At 53.7% G+C, this 25,168-nt stretch overlaps 1 protein-coding gene across 1 annotated transcript in view; it reads right to left on the minus strand.

The window, feature by feature from the left end:
- Window positions 1-25,168, minus strand: part of SEZ6 (seizure related 6 homolog) — a 60,521-nt gene that overhangs the window by 27,757 nt on the left and 7,596 nt on the right. The window contains 2 exon segments of the mRNA XM_038759471.1: window positions 4,475-4,602; window positions 5,017-5,709. Of these exon segments, the coding sequence (XP_038615399.1) occupies window positions 4,475-4,602; window positions 5,017-5,709 (821 nt within the window).

Below are 25,168 nucleotides of genomic sequence, written 5' to 3' on the forward strand. Positions count from 1 at the left end.
GGAATTTTTCAGGCCTAGCAACTGAGGCAGCCCTACATCAGCTGGAGTCGCTGTACTGGGGATATCCCAAGGGTCTCAGCAGCTGCAATCTTGTTCCCGAGGTGTGTTGGGGAGTCGGGGATCTCCCAGGGGATTCTCCCCCGACCCCGAGTTGGACAGACCCCAAGCTAAACCCAAGGGGTCGTTGCCTAGAACCGGCCGGCATTGGGGATCTCCATGACTCGACTCCCCTCCTGTGCTTCCTAGCCTGATTTCAGAGTCAGAAGCCATTTACGCTCTGGTCCGCCCTCGTCTGCCACCACCCCCGCCTGGACCTGTCACAGGCGCTGGTGTTTAATTTGCCACTCGTCTGCGAGGCGGGCCTGTCAGGGATTGTGTGATGGAGTCTGGAGGTAATTTGCAGGCATCAGAAATGTTCCTGTGCCCGGCTTTGCAGAAAGATTGAAATGTCAGCGGGGGCCGTTGGCGGGGGCTGAGGGGCAGGTCTGCGGAGCGGGGCGTGACCGAGTGGAGAAGGGGAGAGGCTGGGGTGGCCTTTTGTCTTAGCCACAGCGCTGAACCAGGACAAGAAGGGACAGGGGAGCCACCGGGCCTTAAGAGAGAGCCTCGGGTTTCCATGGCAACAGGGAAGGTCTCAGGACAGATGGGCTTGGCCATCTTCCGGCAGTGGGTTATGGGCACATTGTTCACCAAAAGATGCTCGGTTTGGGGCATTTTCTTTGGGTGGGCAAGTCCGCCAGTTTCCCGGAAAGAGGCAGGTGACACTGACAGGAAAGGTTGGGGTGGCAGCGTGCTCTCCTCAGGGGTGACAGGGAAGACAGAGTCAGGTCTGTGGGCAGCACTAATCATCTGTTCTTGTGGCCCATGGGCACCACTGCCTGCTCTGAGTCTCAGGCCTGAACTCCTCGCAGCACCAAATCGTTCACCGTAGCCGGGGAACAGGCGCTGCCTCTCCATTGCCATGGAAACGCCGGGGGCCCAGAGCCCGAGGTTCAGCCAGGCTGGGTGACGGTGGATGCTCCTCTATGACTGGGGCTCCCGGGTGGGGGAACGGAGAAGGGAAGGAGCTGCGGAGGAGGAGGAGAAAGAGGAGGAAGCGGAGGGCCCAGATCCTAGGCTCTCCCTTGGAGAACGAGTGGGTCTGGGCTGAGCCTACCGGAAAGTCACTTTCCAAAACACTGTGTGGGTAAATTTGCTCTGCCACTTCAAGCTGAGGAGCTTCATTTATGCTCCAATGCCACTTAACAGCTGGGCACCAATAGCAGCCTCAACCCCAAGTGCTCACAAGGGTGGGGGCACGCTAGCCCTTCAAGAACCCAGGCCTTCCTGGAGCCTGGCTTCAACATCCTGGACAGGCTGGAGATGGGCAGCACTGTGGGCTCCCTCCCCAAGTTGGGGCCAGGGCCCTGGGAGTGTGGTTGGCATGAGTGCTGAGAACAGCTGGAGTTGGTTGCCCGGACAGCTGGAAGAGGAACCAGCTGTTGTGGCAAGTCAGTCTTTACATTACTCTAGTGCTCCTCACACCTTTGCACCACCTCCCGCTGCCCCAGTTCCCACAGGGCCCAGCACCCAGGCTCCTCTACTACCACACTCCTGGTCCTCCCCTCCTCTCTCTCCTTGACTCCTGCTTCTTTTCCTCCAAGGTCCCCAGCTCCAGTCCTCTCTCCCTCAGTGCCCTCCACCCCACCATGCTCCTTCCTCTCTCTCTCTCAGTGCTTCCAGACCTGCCCTCTCAGCTAGTTTTTTTTTAAATATTTTATGGTATTTGTTCCGTGTTTTCTATGTGCCAGGCACCATAATAAGCACCGGAGTAGTTACAAGTTTAATCAGGTTGGACAGTGTCCTCACTATTCCCCCTCTCGGCCCCACAGTATACTTAAGTACATAGCTGTAAGCTCATTGTGAGCAGGGAATGCATCTTTTCATTGTTGTATTGTACTTTCCCAAGCACTTAGTACAGTTCATCTGCACACCGTTAAGTGCTTATAAATAGGATTAAAGAAGAAGATGAGGTAACTGAGGTCAAGAGAAGTTAGGTGATTTGCCTGTGGTCACACAGCAGACAAGTGGCACAGCTGGAATTAGAACTCAGGTCCTCTAACTCCCAGTCACTAGGGCCACGCTCCTTCCCAGTGCCCCCCTACCCGGTGCTAGGACCCAGGTTTTCACACCAGTCAGATGGGCTCTGCTTGATCGTTGCCTGACCTGTTTTCCTAACCAGAGCTCCTGCTTTCCAGAGCTCCTCCCCGCTTCCTTGGCAAGCCGGGACAGCCCCGGGAGCATCCCAGGACCTGCAGCTCCTCGCTCTTGCCCATCTCGGCTTGGTCCCTCCGACTCCCCCCAGAACTTCAACTCTGAGTGCGTCCCCCCCACTCAGATTAGCACTGTTGGGAACAACTGGACAACCAACCCTAGATGACTTTTGAGCTTAGCCACTGCAGGGTCAGCGGTCACATCCAGCCAAGGCTGAGGGAACCTCTCCCCTCCCTCCCCCTCTGCTTCCACAGAGTCCAGTCCTCACTTTCTCCCTCCCCCATCAACTGACCTAATTCCCTCTGAGCGGATCTCTCATCTCTAATTTCCGCTGCCCCCGACCTCTGGCTACCTTCCTCCCGCTTGCATCTCTCCCTTCTATCACTCTTCCTTTTCCCTTCTTCTCCCCTCCCTGCCGGGGGTGGCAGCAAGAGGGGGGTCGGCAGGGAGGGCGGGGCGGGGTTCTCCATTTGGCATTATTGATGGTAATCTGGAGGACGTGGAAGGTTTTAATCGTGGAGTTGCCTGGTAACGGCTCTTGCATTTCGATGAATAGCACGAGTTTCAAAAAAATGAGTTTCAAAAATATAGAGCAGTATGTGAGTCTTTTAGGAAGGGTTGTTTGTGGCCCAGAGCCGGGGCCGGGTTCAAAGGGGGCGCAGGGCAAATCTGGCTCCGTCTGTTCCTTAGGCCAGCAAGGTCCTCTGGCCTCCCTCCTCCGGCTCCAGTGGATTATTTCCAGGACTGAGGGGAGGTGATTAGGACCTGGGCATAGGAAAGGAAGGGCTCTTCCCTACCCCCGGCTCTTTGCCCTTTCCCCCATACCTGCAGCAAGTCTGTTCCTCTGAGGGAACCAGCCAGGGCCTGCTCATTAGGCAAAAATTTGACGTTAATTACGTTAATTACATGAATTAAGCGGCACTGAGCACTCACAAGGCGAAGGGGTGGGGCAAGCCACCTCGGTACTAATTACTTTCACAGTGAAGGGCTCTGGGCCCAGAAGGGGTGAGATCCTGGTGCCAGGACTAGGGGTGGGGAGGGGTGGCACTCCTGCCTGTTTGTGGCCACCCCTACTTTGCCCCCAAGCCACTCTGCGGGTGCCCCCCTACTCTGACCTCCCCGGCATACTCAGTACCCCGCCGGAGCCCTCTCTCCCCTGCCAGTCTAGTGAGGCCGGATATCTGCTCCAGGGGGCACAGTCAGAGTCCCACCATTGGGGAGGGGTGGGTGGGGTGGTCCCGGGAGGGGATGGGGGGCAGGGGGTGCATGCTGGGAAGAGGACAACCAGAAGGAGGGGTGGACGGCTTCCTCATCTACCCCACCATGAGTACACAGAGCTTCTCTGCACAGAGGTGTCACGCTTATGTCTGTCTCCCCAGCTCAAGCTCCTTGAGGATGGGGATCATGTCCCTACTTATTCCGAACTTCCCAAGGGCCTAGTCCACTGCATCGTCACCAGGATTAGTCAATTCTAATCCCGGGTCCGGCTGTGTGACCTTGGGCGAGTCACTTAATTTCTCTGCACCTCAGATACCTCATGGTAAAATGGGGTATAAGACTGTGAGCCCCACGTGACGCATGGACTGTGTCCAACCTGATGATCTTATATCTACTCCATCTCTTAGTACCGTGTCTGGCTCATAGTAAGAGCTTGGCAAATACCAGCATGGGCTGAGAACATGTCTACCAACTCATGTTGCATTGTACTCTCCCAAATGCTACTGCTACAACTACTACTACAGGCAGTCATGGCTGGGCAGGAATGCAAGGAACCCTGAGCGATGCCCAGGGTTTCTCCAGGAAAGCTATCTCATGGGTACCTAAGCACTGCAACCCTCCAGATCCACAGCACAGCACTCATGGAAATATCCTGCTTCCTCCTACCTACAATTTATTTTAGCGTCCATCTTCCCCACTAGATTGTAAACTCCTGGAGCGCAGAGATCATGTCTACTGAAGCTCCCGGCACAGTGCTCTGCACAGAGTAAGTGTTCAATAAAGACTACTGATTGACCCCCATTTCTCTGTCTCATCCGCCGTGTCAGGAAGTCCCTCCTGCTGCCTAACCTCAATTCCTCCTGCTGTAATTTTGACTCTTTCAGTCAGCAGAGGCAGAGGGGAGTGGGTTGGCATTGTGCTGGCCCCTCTCCTGATTCTGACCTCCCTCCCTCTCCTTCTTCACCTCCCTCATCTCCCATCCCCTTGGGCCTGGGGAACTCACCTTGATCTCCACCCCATAGCCGGGGTAAACGGAGATGTAGTAGGAGCAGTCGAGGCCGCTGTCAAAAGTGGATGCCTCTGGGGAGTCCAGTTGGCCTTCTGGACCTGTGAAATTCCAGCTACAAGGAGCTGGGGGTGGGGAGAGACCCAAAGGGAGACCAGAGTCAGTTGGTCAGTCTAGCCCACGCTCTTCGCATGGTGACTACTCCAAGAAAGGTAGAGGAGGGGAGTGGGAGGTTCTGTCGGTCCCTTTGGAGATGCCAGGCGCTGAGCCACTGGCCCTGGGATAGAGGCAGAGCATGCTGGTCTTGGGACACTATGCCAGTTCCCAGTCTTCCCTGGGGCTTCATGATGGGGGCCATAGGCACCGGGGCCCCAAAGATGACAACCTGATCCTGGTAGAGGGGATGATCAGCTGAACCCTCCCTCCCCCCTCCTAGGGGAGGGGCATCCTCCCACTCTCTACAACGGCTGCCTCTGCCCTAGGCCCACCTCCCCCCACTTGGCCACTCCCCAGAATGGGCTGGCCAGGCAGGGGCCTACCCGGGGGCTGGCCGGTGGTAATGACCGTGGTGGTGATGATGGTGGTGGTGGTGGTGTCCTCGTCATCGCCAGATGCCGTCGCCGAGCCTGTGCTCTCCACCCCGGGCTCCCGGGCTTGGGCGGCCGTTGCCCCTGGAGCTCTGGAAACACCCAGCTGGGCCTCTGGCAACAGGTCTTCGGGGGTGGCGGTGACCACTCTGATGGAGTCGGGCGCTGCCACCCCGGGCCCTGGCTCAGGGGATGCGGTGACGGTAGGCCCAGACCAGATCGATCTGGGGGTCCAGGCTGCCACCTCCATTGCCGTGGGTGGGGAGGGCCTGGGGCCCGAGGCTGGGCCCGGGGGCGTCGGAGTGAGGTCAGAGATGACAGAGTGGCCGCCATGGTGGGGCAGGCTAGTGAGTGGGCTCGGGACGAATGGGCCAGGGATGCCGGGCGGCAGGGGCACTGGGCCCTGATGTAAAGAGGGAGCGGGCCTCAGTTCCTCCAGCTGGGCCGGAGTCTCCGGGAGCAACTCCTCTAGCAGGGGGTGGTGGTTCAGCAGCTTCAGAGTGGGGGCCGTGGTGGCAAAGCGGACGGGTCCCGCCGGCTCCTCTGGGGTGGGCAGTGCAGTGGGCAGTGCTGTCGGCACCCCCTCAGGCTTGGAGGCTCCTGAAGTTGGACCACCTTGGGGGTTGGGGGCCTCCAAAGACAGACCTGCAGATTAGATAACGAGAAGAAGAAAAAGAACTGAGGTATTTGGTAAGTGCTTATTAGTGCCAAGCGCTGGGGTAGATACCCAAAAATCAAACTAGACAAAGTCACTGTCCCACAAGGGACTCACAGTCTAAGAGGGAGAACAGGTATTGAATCCCCATTTTGCATTTGAGGAAACTGAGTCTCAGAGAAGTGAAGTGATTTGTCCAAGATCACATTCCAGGAAAATGACGGAGCCACGTGCTACTTAAGCCCATCCTCAGGGCTTATATAGCTTTATAAACACAGATTTATTTAATTGTACTTTCAATTTAATTTTGATTATTCTGTGAATGTCTTCATGTCTCTCTTCCCCATTGGAGTATTAGCTCCTGTGGGCACGGAATGTGTCACTTTTATACTTCCCAAGAGCTTAGTACAGTTCAATACGCCCAGTGGACAAGAAATAAATACTCCTCCTCTTCTTCCTCCTCCTTCTGCTACTACTATTACTACTACTATACTAGTAGTAATGATAATAATACCATTTGTTAAGCACCCACTTTGAGCTAAGCACCGTACTAAGTACTAGTCAGTCAGGTTGGAAACAGTCCCTGTCCCACATGAGGCTCACAGTCTAAGTTTCCGCATTTTAAGATGAAGGAACTGAGGCATAGAAAAGTGAAGTGAGTTGCCCAAGGTCACACAGCGTACAAATGTCAGAACCAGAATTAGATCCCAGGTCTTCTAACTCCTAGGTCCATGCTCTTTCCACGAAGCCATGCTACTATTACTGCTACTAGTAAAACTATTATTATTTCTACTATTGCTATTGTTACTTCTGCAACTACTAGGGCTACTACTAAGGACAGCATTTGTTAAGCGCTTACTATCTGCAAAGTACTGTTCTAAGCGCTGGGGAGGATACAAGGTGATCGGGTTGTCCCATGTGGGGCTCACAGTCTTCATCCCTATTTTACAGGTGAGGTACCTGAGGCACAGAGAAGTTAAGTGACTTGCCCAAAGTCACACAGCTGACAATTGGTGGAGCCGGGATTTGAACCCATGACCTCTGACGCCCAAGCCCGTGCTTTTTCCATTGAGCCACACCACTTCTCTGTATTAATCATCATCATCATCATCAATCGTATTTATTGAGCGCTTACTGTGTGCAGAGCACTGTACTAAGCGCTTGGGAAGTACAAGTTGGCAACATATAGAGACAGTCCCTACCCAACAGTGGGCTCACAGTCTAAAAGGGGGAGACAGAGAACAATAATAACAATAATAGTAATAATGATGGTATTTATTAAGCCCTTACTATGTGCAAAGCACTGTTCTAAGCACTGGGGTAGATAGAAGGTGATCAGGTTGTTCCACGTGGGGCTCACAGTCTTAATACTCATTTTACAGATGGGTAACTGAGGCCCAGAGAAGTTAAGTGACTTGCCCAGAGTCACAGAGCTGACAAGCGGTGGAGCTGGAATTAGAACCTGTGACCTCTCACTCCCAAGCTCAGGTTCTTTCCACTGAGCCACGCCGCTTCTCTAAGAGAAAATAAATCGATATTACTACTAGTAGTATTACTACTGCTACTATTACTACTACTACCACTATTACTACTACTGCTATTACTTCTGCTACTACTAAGGCTAGTGCTACTGCTCCCATTACTAATACTACTGCTACTTCTACTACCACTATACTGGCTGGAAAAAGAGTCCATTCATTCATTCATTCAGTCGTATTTATTGAGCGCTTACTGTGTCAGAGCACTGTACTAAGCACTTGGGAAGTACAAGTTGGCAACATATAGAGACGGTCCCAACCCAACAGTGTGCTCACAGTCTAGAACTGGACTGGGAGCTGAGTCCAGGAAGAGCTAAATTCCCAGCATCAGTGGACTTCCCCTTGCAGACTCTCCTGTAGCCTGGGAGGTAGCCCCCAAGCTCCAGGGACTCCTGGTCTGAGTGCCCCGGGGCCAGGAGACCCTCAGCTCTACTCAATGTCCTGGAGCATTTCAGAGCAGTCGCCCAAGGGTTGACAAGGACGGAGTAGGGGGTGGGGGAGAAGCAGACACTGAGGAGGGGCAGGGGGGGTGGGGGTGGGGGAGGATTTGCAAGGAGACATGGATTCCACAGCCCGTCTGGCAGTGGGGCCTCCCTCCCCCCCGGCAGGCTCACACCCGCCCCGCGGATTGGTGGGCACAAGGAAGCGGCAGATGGCCCACAGTCTGTTCAGGAGAGAGCTTGGCTCTGACATGCCAGGCAAATAGGAGCTCTGGGGAGTGGGAGGAGGGGAGGGCCTGGGGATGCTGGAGGAGGGGAGGGGGAAGCGGGTGGATGAGCAGTCGTCCGGTTTCCCCAGTCGTGTGGTGATGATGATGGTATTTGTGAAGCACTTACTACGTGACAAGCACTGTTGTAAGTGCTGGGGTATATACAGGCTAAGCAGGTTGGCCACCTGGGGCTCAAAGTCTTAATCCCCTTTTTAAAGATGAGGGAAGAGGCACAGAGAAGTGAAGTGACTTGCCCAAGGTCACACAGGAGACTCAAGGAGACTCTCTCCGGGTCTCCTGAGGTAGAGGCCACCGCTTTTTAACAGGGAAGGATAGCCAGGTCTGGATCCTGAGGAGCCAGACTTCGGCTTCAGCGTATACGGGCTGAGGCCTAGGCACAGTGGGAGTGCCAGGATTGGGCCCGGAGCCACCCCCACCCAGTCTTCCGTCCTCATCTTGCATAGGCCAACACCACCAGAACGGGCAAGGAGGGGACAGAAGCCTCAGGGAGGAGCAGTTTGGCACTGAAAGGTGGTAGCAAAGACCTGCCTCTGGAAACATCCCCCACAGAAGGCACCTACTGTCTTTAATAATAAGAATGGTGGCATTTGTTAAGCACTTATTCTGTGTCAGTCAATCTTATTTATTGAGCGCTTACTGTGAGCAGAGCACTATACTAAGCACTTGGGAGAGTACAATATAACAATAAAACAGATACATTCCCTGCATACAAGGGGTTTACAGTCTAGAGGGGAGCAAGCACTGTACTAAGCTCTGAGGAAGATACAAAGTCATCAGGTCAGTCATTCATTCATTCAATTGTATTTATTGGCGGCTTACTGTGTGCAAAGCACTAGTCCTGTCCCCAGTCAAAGAGAACAGGTATTGAGTCTCCATTTTACAGATGAAGAAACAGTCACAGAGAAAAATGCCCAAGATCATACAGTAGGGTAGTGGCAAATTTAGGATTTGAACCTGGGCCTTTGTCAACATGTTCCATCCACGCCAGTTGGCATTCCTGCTCTGGTGCCTCTCTACGCCCGGCAGCTCAGGTCACTCTGCCTCAGCCTGGTCTGGACTCGCTGCTCCCCAACCCCGGGCTGTGGGGTCAGGGGACCCTCCTTCTTCCTTCCTGTCGGCCTCGGGGGCTGGGAGACTTCCCGTGGGATGGAAGGGGCCCGTGAACGTGGCCGGCCTGGTGACTCTGCTTCCTGCCCACCGCGCTGATTGCTCTATTGGGGAGGTGAGTCCTGGGAAATGGGGTGGAGACGACTGATCAAACAAGCAAATTGATTCTGCAATCGGCCGCCTTGTGGTCCCTGTGCCATCACCACCCACGATTATGTGACACAAATGACTCCTCGGGAGAGGGGAAAGCCCGTTTGCAATGCCAGGGTTGGTCCAGCTTCCCGATAATAATAATGATGGTATTTGTTAAGCACTTACTATGCACCAAGCACTATTCTAAGCGCACCCGTGGCTCTGTGGCCATTGGCCTGGGCTTGGGGGCCGGTCCAGCTCTGGCTGGGGCTGAGAGTTTGGGCTTTCTCTTTTCCAAGCTGTGGGATTTGGTAGGGCGTTGGTCTTGGGCAGGATGGTGAGAAGTTGGGAGGAAGAAGGCAGAGGAGAGGAAGACTTAGGTCTCATCTATGCCCGGCATCCTGCTCTCTCTGGGAGGAGGAACTGTGGGTATTGCTGGGCTAAAGGAGGGAAAGCAGGGCACACTGACTCACTGAGGGTACAAGATAGAGTGCCTGGCTTCACCCCTAAATTTCCCCACCTAACCTACAGCTTCAGGCATCCAATTATAATTATAACTGTGGCATATGTTAAACCCTTACTATGTCCCAAACCCTGAAGGAGATATCAGATTATGAGATCAGATAATAATTGTGGTATTTGTTAAGTGCTTATTATATGCCCCCCTTCCTGACTGTAAGCCCGTTGTTGGGTAGGGATTAATAATAATAATAATAATGGCATTTATTAAGCGCTTACTATGTGCCAAGCACTGTTCTAAACGCTGGGGAGGTTACAAGATGATCAGGTTGTCCCACGGGGGGCTCATATTAATCCCCATTTTACAGAAGAGGAAACTGAGACCCAGAGAAGTTAGGTGACTTGCCCAAAGTCACACAGCTGACAACTTGCGGAGCTAGGATTTGAACCCACGACCCCTGACTCCAAAGCCCGGGCTCTTTCCACTGAGCCATGCTGCGTCCCTATCTGTAGCCGAATGGAACTTTCCAAGCACTTAGTACAGTGCTCTGCATACAGTAAGCACTCAATAAATACAACTGAATGAATGAATGCCAGGCACTGTACTAAGCGCTGGAGTAGATACAAGATAATCAGGTTGGACACAGTCCCTGTCCCACAGAGGGCTCACAGTCTAAATTCCCATTTTACAGATGAGGTAACTGAGACCCAGAGAAGTTAAGTGACTTGCCCAAGGTCATACAAATGATGAAGCAGGGATTAGAACCCAGGTCTTCTGACTCACACTCTTTGCTCTTCCCGCTAGACCACCCTGCCAAGCCCCCAGACTGCCCCTTGCCCACCCCCAGCACTTGCCAGGAAAGGGAGGTGGAAAGAGGGGTGGGCGGAGAGACATTAGTCTGCTGTGTGACCTTGGGCAAGCCACTTAACTTCTCTGGGCCTCAGTTACCTCATCTGTGAAATGAGGATTAAGAATATGAGCTTCATGTAGGACATGGACTGTGTCCAACCTGATTAGCTTGCAACTACCCCAGCGCTTAGGGCAGTGCCTGGCACATAGTAAGCACTTACAGATTCCAATTTTTAAAAAAGTGCCCTCCCTCGGTCCCAGCCCTGGCTCATCTCCTCTCGCCCCGAAGCCCTGGGCCCCATCCCTCCCTTCACATTAGTACTTAAGCTATGCAAATAACTAACCAAGGAGCCCGTTTAAAGTATTTAGAGTAAATGAAAAAAAGGCTTTCATCAGTGGTAATGAGCCATTCCCGATCCCTCCCTAGTGGATTCATTCTCTTCCCTCTCCTCACCATCCTCAGCACCTCCTGTTCCCCTATCCCCCTCGCTCCCAAGCCTAGGCCTTTGCAGGGGTCTGATGTTCTGCCGGACCCCCGGCCTGGCTCAGGGACAGCTGACCATAGAGACCCCCCCCATTAGGTGCCCCCATCTGCCTCTGCTCAACCCCCCCCAAAACACACCAAAGGGGTGCAGGGCCAGTGGCAAGCAGGAGGGGGATGACTAGCTTCTTGGCCTGTCCCAAAGCCATTTTGGGCAGGGAAGGAGTTTAGACCAAGGCAGATGACTGGACAAGCAAGTGGTAATAATAATAATAATAATAATAATAATAATAATAATAATAATGGCATTTATTAAGTGCTTACTATGTGCAAAGCACCGTTCTAAGCGCTGGGGAGGTTACAAGGTGGTCTGGTTGTCCCACGGGGGGCTCACTGTCTTAATCCCCCTTTTACAGATGAGGGAACTGAGGCCCAGAGAAGTGAAGTGACTGGCCCAAAGTCACACAGCTGACAAGTGGCGGAGCAGGGATTAGAAGCCATGACCTCTGACTCCAAAACCTGGTCTCTTTCCACTGAGTCACATGGCTTGGACAAGCCTGGGGTGAAAAAGGGGTGGTCAGCATCCGTGGCGCTTGCTCCACAGCCCAGGTTTTTTCTATGGTATTTATTAGGAGCTTACTATGTGCCAGGCACTGCATGAAGCTCTGGAATAATAATAATAATAATAGCATTTATTAAGGGCTTACTATGTGCAAAGCACTGTTCTAAGTGCTGAGGAGGTTACAAGGTGATCAGGCTGTCCCATAGTGGACTCACAGTTTTAATCCCCATTTGACAGATGAGGTCACTGAGGCACAGAGAAGTGAAGTGACTTGCCCAAAGTCACACAACTGACAATTGGCAGAGCCAGGATTTGAACCCATGACCTCTGACTCCAAAGCCCATGCTCTTGCCACTGAGCCATGCTGCTTCTCTAATAGGTACAAGCTAATCGAGTTGGACACAGTCCATGTCCCTCATGGGACTCATAGCCTTAATAAGCACTTATTCCACGTCAGTCAGTTAGTCATCAATCGTATTTACAAATGAGGTAATTGAGGCCCAGAGAAGTTAAGCGACTTGCCCAGGGTCATACAGCAGAAAAGTGGCAGAGCAGGATTAAAACTCAGGTCCTTCTGACTTCCATGAGAAGCAGCGTGGCTCAGTGGAAAGAGCACGGGCCTTGGAGTCAGAGGTCATGGGTTCAAATCCAGGCTCCACCAATTGTCAGCTGTGTGACTTTGGGCAAGTGATTTCACCTCTCTGTGCCTCAGTTACCTCATCTGGAAAATGGGGATGAAGACTGTGAGCCTCCCGTGGGACAACCTGATCACCTTGTAACGTCCCCAGCGCTTAGAACAGTGCTTTGCACATAGTAAGCGCTTAATAAATGCCATCATTATTATTATTCCAGGCTCGTGATCTGTCCGCTAGGCCATGCTGCTTCTCCAGAGGGGTTTGCAAGAGTATTGTCTGACTGCTTCGGTCCCCTCTTTGCCCTGCCGGCCACTTTTCCCCTTTCTCTATGTGGATGGGCATGACCCGTTAGACTATGAGCATGTTGTGGGCAGGGATCGTGTCTACCTATTCTGTTGTACTCTCCCAAGCGCTTGGTACAGTACTCTGCACATAGTAAGCACTCAATAAATATCATTGATCGAGTGACTGGCACCAGCTGAGCTGCCCATGCCATCCTTGTTCTTGGGGGGCCCGGATCACCTCGAGAAGGGAGGGGGAGAGGAAGGGGGAGAGCGAAGGAGGGGAAGGAAGGGAGGGAGGAAGAAAGGCACAAAGATGCTTGCCTTTCCTGGCACCAGCTCAGATGGAAAATGGAACTAGGCTGATAAGGAGGAGGTGGTGGGGGGGGTAGGATGATGCCAGCCAACCCGCTCTAAGAAGCGGAGTTTGGGGGAAGAACAAGGGGGTGGCTGGCAGCAGGGAGCCTGGCAGAGCTGGCACCTAACCTTCCTTCACCCCTCCTCTGTATGCCTGGGTGATGAGAGGTTAAGTCAGCCCAGTGTGGTGAGAATGAGATTTTAATGGGATCCATTTATTATCCCATAAAAATTAATGAGTTTATCCGGGAGGGCACCCCGCTCCCTTTCAAGTTTTAATAGGGGATTAGTGCTGCAGCTGGCCCCCGACCCACATTCACCCCACGTGCCCCCCGCTGCCACGGACTGGAGGAGGGCCCCCAGGGCGGGGGGCATCCCTGGGAAAGGGACAACCCATTCCCAGTGAAGCAGGCCCTTTGCTCTCCACCCCCATGACCCCGTCGCCCCTTGGAGAATTCCACCTGGGTTCTGGATCCAAGTGCCAGGGGTGCCCAGTCCCCAGCCCCCCTCACCCGGCCCCAAGGTCAGGGAGACCCAGCCGGCCCAGCTGGCATCGAGAGCCCGGGCACCGGTCCTGAGTGTGGGCCCCCACCTGGCCTGGTTTGGCCCCATTTGGCAGCCCCTATTCCAGGGCAAAATTCCAAATTTCCAGGCAGTTGGCAGAGCCGGCTCCCTGGAGAGCCTCTGCTTTCCTTCCTCTCCAACTCTTTCATTTCCCGGGCTCCCCGGGTTCCTGGCTGGCGGGCAGGCGGGCCGACAGACAGGCCTTACTGTGTTGGGGCAGTTTTGGGCTCAGGCCAAGTTGGGGGATACCTGAGCACGCCAATTCTGTCCCTTTCAGAGTCATCCCGTCCTCAGTCAGGCCCCTTGCCTCGTCAGGAGCCCAGGCCCGGGCCAAACCAGTTCTGCAACCCCTGGGAGAGGAGGGGGAGAAGGAGGAGGAAAAGGAAGTAGAGGAGGAGGAAGAGGAGAAGGAAAAGGGAGGAGGAGGATTTGGAAGGAGGAAAAGGGAGGAGGAGGATTTGGAAGGAGGAAAAGGGAGGAGGAGGATTTGGAAGGAGGAAAAGGGAGGAGGAGGAGGAGAAGGAAAAGGTAGAGGAGGAGAGAGAAGGTAGAGGAGGAGGATTTGGAAGAAAGAGGTAAAGGAGTTGGAGGAAGAGAAGGAGGAAGATGTGGAGGAGCTGGTGAAGGAGGTAGAAGAGAAAGAGGAGGAGGAAGGAGGAGGAGGTAGAAGGAGGATGTAGAGGAGGAGGAAGTGGTGAAGAAGAAGGTAGAGAAGGAGTCGGAGTCGGCTGATGGCGGGGCTGGGGGAGGAGGTGGAGTGGGCAGAGCTCAGTGCATGGTTGGGTAACAGGGATGAGAACCCAGCTGGGAAATCTCACTCCTGGAAAGGGCAGAGAGGAGGGGTGAAGTTTGGGTTGGAAACAGCGACAGGGAAACATGGGAAACCTCAAATGAACAATCTCTCCGGCCAAGCATCTCCCTCTCCACCACCCCCGGCCTTCGGGCTCTGCAGTCTCTGTCTGCTGCTAATCCCACCCACTGCTACCTCCACCTCTGGGCCTTCTCATTGGAGAGTGCATCACTTTTGCCAAGCTTCCCAGATCCATCCTGACATTCTGGCTCTGAAACAGACGGATCCATATCGACTCTGTTGTATCGTACTCTCTCAAGCATTTAGTACAGTGTTCGGCAGGCAGACAGCGCTCAATAAATGCCATTGATGGATTGATTGCAACCCAGTATTGGGAATCCACCCAGAATGACCTCTAGGGACTGAGGATACCCCTGCCTCATGCCCAAGGCTCTCCCCTGATCACTTCTGTGGAAGGCAGGGACTCTGGTCCCAGGGGAACTCTCCCTAACTACAGAGGTGAGAGGGAGGGAGAGAGAGGTAGAGAGCATCTATACACTATGGATAATAATAATAATAATAATGATGGCATTTATTAAGCATTTACTATGTGCAAAGCACTGTTCTAAGCGTTGGGGAGGTTACAAGGTGATCAGGTTGTCCCATGGGGGGCTCACAGTCTTAATCCCTATTTTACAGATGTGGGAACTGAGGCACAGAGAAGTGAAGTGACTTGCCCAAAGTCACACAGCTGACAATTGGTGGAGCTGGAATTTGAACCCATGACCTCTGACTCCAAATAATAATAATAATGATGACATTTCTTAAGCGCTTACTATGTGCAAAGCACTGTTCTAAGCGCTGGGGAGGTTACAAGGTGATCAGGTTGTCCCATGGGGGGCTCACAGTCTTAATCCCCATTTTACAGATGAGGTAACTGAGGCCCAGAGAAGTGAAGTGACTTGCCCAAAGTCACACAGCTGACAATTGGCAGAGCCGGGATTCGAGCCCATGAACTCTGACTCCAAAGCCCGGGCTCTTTCCACTGAGCTATGCTGCTTCTCTAGCAATCCAGGATCTAGGGTCACTGTACTGAGAATGGGTACAGATAGGCAGTTGGTAACCCACTCCCAGAGCAGCATGGCTTAGTGGATAGAGCCCAGGCATGGGAGTCAGAAGGACCTGGGTTCTAATCCCAGCTCTGCCACTTGTCTTCTGTGTGACCTTGGGCAAGTCACTTCACTTCTCTGTGCCTTAAGTCCCTCATCTGTAAAATGGGGATTAAGACTGTGACCCCCATAAGGCACATAGACTGGGACCAACCTGAATAAATTGTATCTACATCAGCGCTTAGCGCTGTGCCAATTAAGAAATACCATAAAAGTAGACTGGCTTCATTGCTGACTTACCACATCTCACTCAGCCTAGCATCCTGAAGGTCTGGCAAGTTTGGCATGGGACAGGGACACTGAACTTTTGGGAGGGGGAAAGTTTACCTCTCTGCTGCAGACTTGGCAGAGAAGTGTTTTTGACGTGGCATGTGGGCACAGCTGCCCAGGGCCCCCTGCCCTGGGAGGCCCAGGTAATAATAATAATACTGATGGCATTTATTAAGTGCTTACTATGTGCAAAGCACTGTTCTAAGCACTGGGGAGTTTACAAAGTGATCAGGTTGTCCCAAGTGGGGCTCACAGTCTTAATCTCCATTTGACAGATGAGGTAACTGAGGCCCAGAGGAGTTAAGTGATTTACCCAAAGTCACACAGCTGGCAGGTGGCGGAGCCGGAGTTTGAACCCATAACCTCTGACTCCAAAGCCCGGGCTCTTTCCACTGAGCCACGCTGCTTCAGGCACACTAAACTGTAAACTAGTGTACTTACTAGATCTCTAGACTGTAAGCTCCTTGTGGGCAGGGAATGTATCTGTTTATTGTTGTATTGTACCAAGTGCTTAGTGCAGTGCTCTGCACACAGTAAACATTCAATAAATATGACTGAATGAATGTCTGGGGGAAGGGGATGGGGTCAGAGGCCCGGGGACAGGGGCCATCTGCATCAGCAGCCCAGGTGTCCAGCAGGCAGATAAAGATGTCCAGGCTTTGTCCTGGGCCCCAGAGAGGAAGGACCCAGGATAGTGCCAGTCTCTGATTATTCACCAGGAGGTCTAGGAGTCTGGCCAGGAAAGTTCCAGAATCCCTGCCCCTGAGGAGGTGAGGAGTGGGGCGGAGCAGGGTGCCACTGGAAGACAGCTACCTAGTGCTGCCCTAAAAGCAAATTCCCATCTGTCCAGGAGCAAGAAACATATACTTGACAGTGGACACCCAGACATATGTTGCCAGCTTCTACTTCCCAAGCGCTTAGTACAGGGCTCTGCACACAGTAAGCGCACAATAAATACGATTGAATGAATGAATGAATGCCAACACACAGTCATTGCACACTTGGACACACCAGTGATCCAGGGCACTCACAGACTGCACCATCGTGGCCACAGGGGAATACATTTGGAGCCCATAGACCTAAGTCAGCAGACCCACACACACACCCACAGCAGACCCACAAGCGGTCAGCAGATCCCCACACACACACCCAAACATGCCCTCACGAACCACCCCGCCCCCTCAATCCCTTCCCTCCCATTCCCTCTACCAAGAGAAGCAACGTGGCTCAGTGGAAAGAGTGCGGGCTTTGGAGTCAGAGGTCATGGGTTCAAATCCCGACTGGGCCAATTGTCAGCTGTGACTTTGGGCAAGCCACTTCACTTCTCTGTGCCTCAGTTACCTCATCTGTAAAATGGGGATGTAGACTGTGAGCCCCCCGTGGGACAACCTGATCACCTTGTAACCTCCCCAGCACTTAGAACAGTGCTTTGCACATAGTAAGTGCTTAATAAATGCTATTATTATTATTATTATTATTATTACCACAGCGCTGTCTCTGGCCAGACTCCTGCAGAAACCAGGAGGCCTAGGGGCTCAGGTTTCTGGCAATGTCCCTTGATCAACAACTGGCCCATCCACCAGAGAGAGGGGCTGCGGACAGGGACTAGGGCCTAGACTCACTGCTGTCCTTCCCCCAATCAATCAATCAATCAATCAATCAGTGATTGGGCACCTACTGTGTGCAGAACACTGTACTAATTGCTTGGGAGAGAACAATTTAATAGAGTGGCCCTTAGCAGAAGGGCCAGAAAGAGGAGCTGAGATGTCTCCTCTAATCCACCCCAGCTTGTCCCCCTACCCTGGAGGCTCTAAAAGCTCAGGCCAGGGCAGGCACCCACGCCTGAGTCCCCCGCAATGGTTTTCCAATTTAAAATCTAATATCGCCTTGCCACGACCAAGACCAGGCCAGGAGAAGGAGATTAATGAAACTGTCTGCTGCCACTTCACCTCCTCCTTCTGTTCCCCTTGCCAGATGTCTCTGCCCCTGCCCTTACCCCTACCAGCTGGGATATGCCCCAGGGTCCTGGCCCCCCTGCTATGCTGGCCCCCAAATGGGGGCATCAAGAAGGATACCCTGTGTGCCCAGGTGTGCCCATCTGACCTGCATCATCATCATAATAATAATAATAATAATAATAACAATAATAATAATAATGGCATTTCTTAAGTGCTTACTATGTGCAAAGCACTGTTCTAAGTGCTGGGGAGGTTACAAGGTGAGCAGTTTGTCCCAAGTGGGGCTCACAGTCTTCATCCCCATTTTCCAGACGAGGTAACTGTGCCTCAGTTACAGAGAAGTTAAGTGACTTGCCCAAAGTCACACAGCTAAGTGGTGGAGGCGGGATTTGAACCCATGACCTCTGACTCCAAAGCCCATGCTCTTTCATTCATTCAATCGTATTTATTGAGCGCTTACTGTGTGCAGAGCACTGTACTAAGTGCTCGGGAAGTACAAGTTGGCAACATATAGAGATGGTCCCTCCTCAACAACGAGCTCACAGTCAAAAAGAGGGGAGACAGTGAGCCACGCTGCTTCTCTGCATGTATGCTCGGGGTGGACACCTGGGTTCTGGGCCTATGTGCTCCTTCCCAACTCCAACTCTGAAATCAACATCAGTGGTATAGAGCTCTTACAATGTGCAGAACACGGGTACTAACCACTTACAATATTGGTTATTACAAAATTACAACTTACAAAGTTGGTTATTGTACTAACCGCTTACAATAGCTGGAGTAAGTAGACACAATCGCTGCCTTCAAGGAGCTGATCTCAGGTGTGAGTGAGCCTTGGACCCGGAGAGCCCCCTGAGGCAGATCCAAACCCATCACTGAATAGTCCAACTCGCCCTTGCCCAGCAAATCTAGTACCTGCTGATCAGACACGGAGGCCCCTTCACCACCAAGTGCCACTCTGCCCTCTGTGCCCTGGCCCTGCCCGCACAACAGAATCCCTAGAAGGGGCGGCTACCAGCTGCAGGGGGAGCGAGCAGTTGGCTGTTCCAGCGGCATCTGAATTTCTGCTGCCTGGTTCCTTTCTATTGGGGTCACGGAACACGCTTGTTACTGATTAATATTGCAAACCGCCAGCTCATCTCGTTACTGGGTTTGAATTCTATATGTCACGTTGGCCACTGGGAGTCTTCCCCGGAAGACCCCCTAAAATCCAACCGTGGAACCAGGCCCGCAGACCCCCGGCCTCAGCTCCGGTCATGGGTAAAACCAGGGCACATGCAGGATGCCCACTGGACACCAAGAAGCCTGGCGGCTCCTGTGATCCTGGGTGTCAGCTCTGGCCAGCGTGTGGGAGTGGACATTGGCCCAGGGATGGGGGGGGAGGGAAGGAAAAGAAAAGTGGAGGGCACACTGAAAGAGAGGGATTAGGGGGAGGGGGTCTTGAGGAGAGGGGAGTGGGGTCTCTCTGCTGACCATTATAATAATAATAATAATTATGGTACTTAAGCACTTATTATGTGCCAACCACTGTTCTAAGCATGGGGGTAGATACAAGTTCATGAGGTCAGACATAGCCCCTGTTCCACATGGGGCTCACAGTCTTAATCCCGATTTTACAGATGAGGTAACCAAGGCCCAGAGAAATGAAGTGACTTGCCCAAGGCCACACAGCAGACAAATAGCAGAGCTGGGATTAGAATAAAGGTCCTTCTGATTCCCAGGCCCATCCTCTATCCACTAAGCCCCACTAAATAAGCAACATGCAATATGCAAAGGAGACACAGAAGAGAAGGAGGGTGAGAACTCAGGGTGGCACAGGACAACTCACACGCCAGGGGGGCCCTGCTCACTTTGCTCCACCTCGCCCTTCCTCAAGCCGTGCCGGTCACCCCTGGCCCCCTGCCCCTTGGCCATGCTCCTTGGCCAGCTCTGGCCACCCTCAGAATTGGGGCTTTTCGGCTTGTTCCTGTGCTCTCCTGGTAGGGTCTGTTGCTTGCCCCACTGGACTGAACCGGGATCCCTCCCTCCCCACCTTCTCTCCCGACTTCTGTCTCAACTGCAGAGGCTGCGGCCCTGGCACTCTGGTCCCTGGCACCCAGAGGCCTCAGGCTGAAGCCCACCCAGTAGCCCGGTGCTGTAGCCACCCCTGCCTTGTCCTGGAGTCGGGTGGCCTTTCTGGAGGGGGAGAAAAGAGATCAGCACGACATCTAAACTAGTGGGACCCCAACATCAGCTCTTTATTTGCATTTCATTTTCATTCGGTTCACTGAGGTTCTGAGAACCCCCAGATCGGGCTCCGCTCCCCACAGCCCTTCCCACCCCGGCCACCTCCTCCTCCTCTTCCCCATGGGCCCACTGGAGATGACCAGCCCGGGAACCAGATAATAATAATAATAATAATAACGGTATTTGTTGAGGGTTTACTTTGTGCCAGGCACTGTACTAAGTGCTGGGAGGATACAAGCAAATCGGGTTGGACACAGTCCCTGTCCCACGTGGGGCTCACAGCCTCACTCCCCATTTTCCAGATGAAGGAACTGAGGCCCAGAGAAGTGAAGTGATGATGATGGCATTTGTTGAGCGCTTACTATGTGCCAGGCACTGTACTAAGCGCTGGGTGGATACAAGCAAATCGGGTTGGACACAGTCCCTGTCCCACATGGGGCTCACAGCCTCACTCCCCATTTTCCAGATGAGGGAACCGAGGCCCAGAGAAGTGAAGGGATGATGATGGTATTTGTTGAGCGCTTACTATGTGCCAGGCACTGTACTAAGCGTTGGGGTGGATACAAGCAAATCGGTTGGACAAAGTCCCTGTTCCACGTGGAACCGGGCCCCCAGTCCTCGGCCCCTCCAGGCAACCCGTTTGTCAGGCAGTCTCCGGGGGGGGCGCGGGACCAAGCTGTGCAGTGTCATTTCTGTTTGTGAACTACCAGGTTGTTTTCTTGGGACCCAGGGAGAAATCCCAACAATCAATGCCCGACAACAAACCGCCGGCGGCCGATGGATCGATTCCAAGCTCTCGGCAGGAAAGTCAGCACCGGGCCGGAAAACCTGACCGCGGGAGCCTCTCGGGGCCTGCGGCCTTGGGCTCCAGGGACCCAGGGGTCCGGGACCAGGCTGGGGCAGGGGGCGATGGGGGCCGGGAAGCCAGACTCGTCTCCTCTCTCTGCAGGACTGTTCTGGGCTCAGGAAAGCGCGACGAGGGGGGCTAAGTCTGCTGCGGTGCCGGGGAGGGAGAGGAGAGGCGAGGGGGAGGAGGAGGAGGAGGAGAAGGAGGAAGAGGAAGAAAAGAGAAGGAGGAGGGGGAGGAGGAGGAAGAGAAGGAGGGGGAGGTAGAGAAAAAAAGAGGAGGAAGAGGAGGAGGGGGAGGAAGAGGAGGAGGAGGAGAAGAGAAGGAGGGGGAGGAAGGAAAAAAAGAGGAGGAAGAGAAGGAGGAGGAGAGAAGGGGGAAGAGAAAGAGGAGGAGGGGGAGGAAGAGAAAGAGGAGGAGGGGGAGGAAGAGAAAGAGGAGGGGGAGAAGGGAGAGAAAGAGGAGGGGGAGAAGGGAGAGAAAGAGGAGGGGGAGACGGGAGAGAAAGAGGGGGAGGAGGAGGGAGGGGAGAAGGAGAAGGAGGAAGAAAAGGAGGAGGAAGAAGAGAAGGAAGAGGAGAAGGAGGAAGAAGAGAAGGAAGAGGAGGAGGAGGAAGAAGAGAAGGAAGAGAAGGAGGAGGAAGAAGAGAAGGAAGAGGAGGAGGAGGAAGAAGAGAAGGAAGAGGAGGAGGAGGAAGAAGAGAAGGAAGAGGAGGAGAAGGGAGAGGAGGAGAAGGAAGAGGAGGAGGAGGAGGAAGAGAAAGAGGAGGAGAAAGAGGAGGAGGACGAAGAGAAAGAGGAGGAGGAGGAAGAAAAAGAGGAGAAGGAGGAAGAGAAAGAGAAGGAAGCGTGTCCCCTGGCTGGGTTCTCTGGTTGGGCCCCAGGGGACAGATGCTGCAGAGTCCCGTCCCGAGTGTCTCAGCCCCGAAGAGTCTCCCGTGGCTGGGTCTGGGGGCGGCAAGGTGGTCATCCCCGTCCCTTGTCCCGGCGTCACGGGGGAGGCTTGAGCCAAGGCCGGTTCCAGCTCAGTTCTCCTACCCGGGGCCGCCGCCGCCGGACGGACGGACCGACTGAGGAAGGGACGGACCGAGGGACAAGGGACCCAGGGAGGGAGGGAGCTGTGGGCAAGGAATCCGTTTGATTGCCAGAGCGCACTCTCCCAAGCGCTTAGTTCAGTGCTCTGCACCAGTAAGTGCTCAATAAATACGGTTGATTGAGGGATCGAGTGAGGGAGGGGCGGAGGAGCGGAGAGAGGAGGGGTCCGAGCCCCTTTAATGACTCCTCCCGCGCCTCGGCACCCAGGGACGGGCCCAGATGTGGCTCAGACACCCCACTCCATCCACCCACCAGCTTATTTGCCGACCCTTACACCGTCAGCCCACTGCGGGACAGCCGCTGTGTCCCGTAATAATAATAATAATAATAATAATATTATAATGCTGGTATTTGTTAAGCGCTTACTATGTGTCAAGCACTGTTCTAAGCGCTGGGTAGTCAGGTTGTCCCACGTGGGGCTCACACTTTTAATCCCCATTTTACAGATGAGGTAACAGGCACAGAGAAGTGAAGTGACTGGCCCAAGGTCACACAGCAGACAGTCTGCCTCCCAAACCCGTGTTCTTTCCACTAAGCCACGCTGCTTCCGACGCTTAGCACAGTGCTTGGCCCGCGGTAAGAGCTTCTCAGATACCACAGGGATGGATCTGCCCCACTCTGCGGGGAGAGCGTGGGAGGGCCTCCTGACCCGAGAAGCCAATGTCCTAAGGAACCCGCGGAAGGACGGATGGGCAGTGGAGGAGAGGCAGTCTTGGGGTTGGGGATGGGGGAGACTAGAGTCCGTGAGGGACCCGGGGGGAGATGGGCAGGGGGCAGCCAGCCTGGGCCTCGCCGAACCGGAGAGGTGTTGGCACCGGCAGGCCCCCTTTGATGCAGGAGACCTTTCCCTCCAAGGTCACCCAGCGCTGGTTGCCACCCCCAGGGTTACAAGCTGCTTCCTCAGAGCCCGGGGGAGACCCCGCAGGCACAGAATCAAACAAGGAGAACGGAGACAAGAGAGACAGAACCATCTCCGAGATGAGGGAGGAGGGGGCTGAATTTGCAGACCGATCCTCCTCCATTGGGCACCGCTACCTTCCTCGGTGGGCATGGAGAGAGATGCCCCTTCCTCCTTCCCGCAGGTTGGCCGAGTCGGGCCCGAGCTGAGCCGGAGAGGGGCAGGTGCAGCCCCGCAGCCCACCCACCCTAGACTTTTTTCCAGCCTGTTTTCTGTCTATAATAATAATAATGATGGCACTTATTAAGCGCTTACTATGTGCAAAGCACTGTTCTAAGCGCTGAATAATAATGATGGTATTTGTTAAGCGCTATGTGCAAAGCACTGCTCTAAGCGCTGGGGAGGTTACAAGGTGATCAGGTTGTCCCACGGGGGGGGGGGGAGGAATCACAGTTTTTCATTCCCATTTTACAGATGAGGTAACAGGCACAGAGATCAATCAATCGTATTTATTGAGCGCTTACTGTGTGCAAAGCACTGTACTAAGCGCTTGGGAAGTACAAGTTGGCGACACATAGAGACAGTCCCTACCCAACAGTGGGCTCACAGTCTAGAAGACAGAGATGTTAAGTGACTTGCCCAAAGTCACACAACTGAGAGTTGGCGGAGCTGGGATTTAAACCCATGACTTCTGACTCCAAAGCCCGGGCTCTTTCCACTGAGCCATGCTGCTTCTCTATCAGTCAGCCAGTCAATCATTATTCCTATTTATTGAGCGCTAACTTTGAGCGAAGCACCGTACTAGGCGCTTGGGAAAGTGCACCATAACAATACAACAGACGCATTCCCCGCCCCAACGAGCTTCTTGCCTGTATGTCTTTGGTCGAGGGATTGAACGTCTCTGGGCTCTAGAGGAGAGAGCAGCTCAACCGGCGTGCCAGCAGCGGGATGTCCGCTCTCCGGGCACCTCTGCCACCCCAACTCGGCCCCTTCGCTCCCCTCCTGGCCCGAGAAGCCAATGTCCTAAGGAACCCGCAGAAGGATGGATGGGCGGGCACTGGAGGAGAGGCAGTCTTGGGGTTGGGGATGGGAGAGACTAGAGTCCGCGAGGGACCCGGGGGGGAGATGGGCAGCCTGGGCCTCGCCGAACCGGAGAGGTGTTGGCACCGGCTGGCCCCTTTTGATGCAGGAGACCTTCCCCTCCAAGGTCACCCAGCGCTGGTTGCCACCCCCAGGGTTACAAGCCACTTCATCTGGGCTGGATGCCAGGCCCGGGGGTCGTGGGAGGCCCTGGGAGGGGCTGCGGAAGGAAGCGGGGAGGAAAGCTGGGTTTCCCGCTGCTGCTCTCGCCCACCATTACACAGGCCTGGCTCCGGGAGAGCGGGAGAAGCCCCCGGCCTCTAATTAAGTCGATTACCACCAACACGACTCCTTTCTCCCCATTAAGCACAGATGACGGAGGCGCCGGTGCTGAGCGTCATCAGGTGGCAGAGTCCCCTCAGAGAGGGCACAGAGCAGGTGAGCCGCTGGAGCTGAGAGAGAGGGCAGCTGGAACCCCCTCACCCCTCCTGCCCTCCGAGAAGGCAAGGCCCAGGACGACACAGCCGCCCCGCTTCAGCCCCGTCGGGAAACACCCCAAACAGCGTGCTCATTTTTGTCTCACTGGCACACTATTTTTTGTGGTTTTGTAGGGTACTTGTTTAACGCTTACGCACTGTACTAAGCGCTTGGGAAGTACAAGTCGGCAACATATAGAGACGGTTCCTACCCAACAAGGGGCTCACAGTCTAGAAGGGGGAAGACAGACAACAAAACAAAACATGTGGACAGGTGTCAAGTCATCAGAATAAATAGAAATAAAGCTAGATGCACATCATTAACAAAATAAACAGAATAGTAAATATGTACAAGTAAAACAGAGTAATAAATCAAGCCACATATTCAGTCTGTCACCAAACCCTGTTGGTTCTACCTGCACAACATCTCTAAAATTTGCCCTTCGTCCAAACTGCTATTACGCTGACCCAATCAGCGTGGTTCAGTGGAAAGAGCACGGGCTTGGAAATCAGAGGTCATGGGTTCTAATCTCAGTTCCGCCACTTACCAGCTGTGTGACTTTAGGCAAGTTACTTCACTTCTTTGAGTCTCAGTTCCCTCAAACGCTGAGGTAGATACGAGATGAAAAGGTTGGACACAGTTTATGTCCCACATAACAATAATATTAACGATGGTATTGGTTACTATGTGCCAAGCACCGTTCTAAGCGCCGGAGTTGATACAAGGTAATCAGGTCGGACACAGTCCCTGTCCCACAAGAGGCTCACACTCTTAATTTTACAGATGAGGTAACTGAGGCACAGAGAAGTTCAATGGCTTGCTCAAGGTCACACAGCACAAAGCCCGTGCACTTACCACTAGGCCATGATGCTTCCCGGGCTCCCTCGCCTCTGGACTGTAAACTCGTCGTGGGCAGGGAATGTGCCCATTTATTGTTATATCGTACT

This window comes from Tachyglossus aculeatus, chromosome 17 (assembly GCF_015852505.1).
Source record: "Tachyglossus aculeatus isolate mTacAcu1 chromosome 17, mTacAcu1.pri, whole genome shotgun sequence".
NCBI lineage: Eukaryota > Metazoa > Chordata > Mammalia > Monotremata > Tachyglossidae > Tachyglossus > Tachyglossus aculeatus.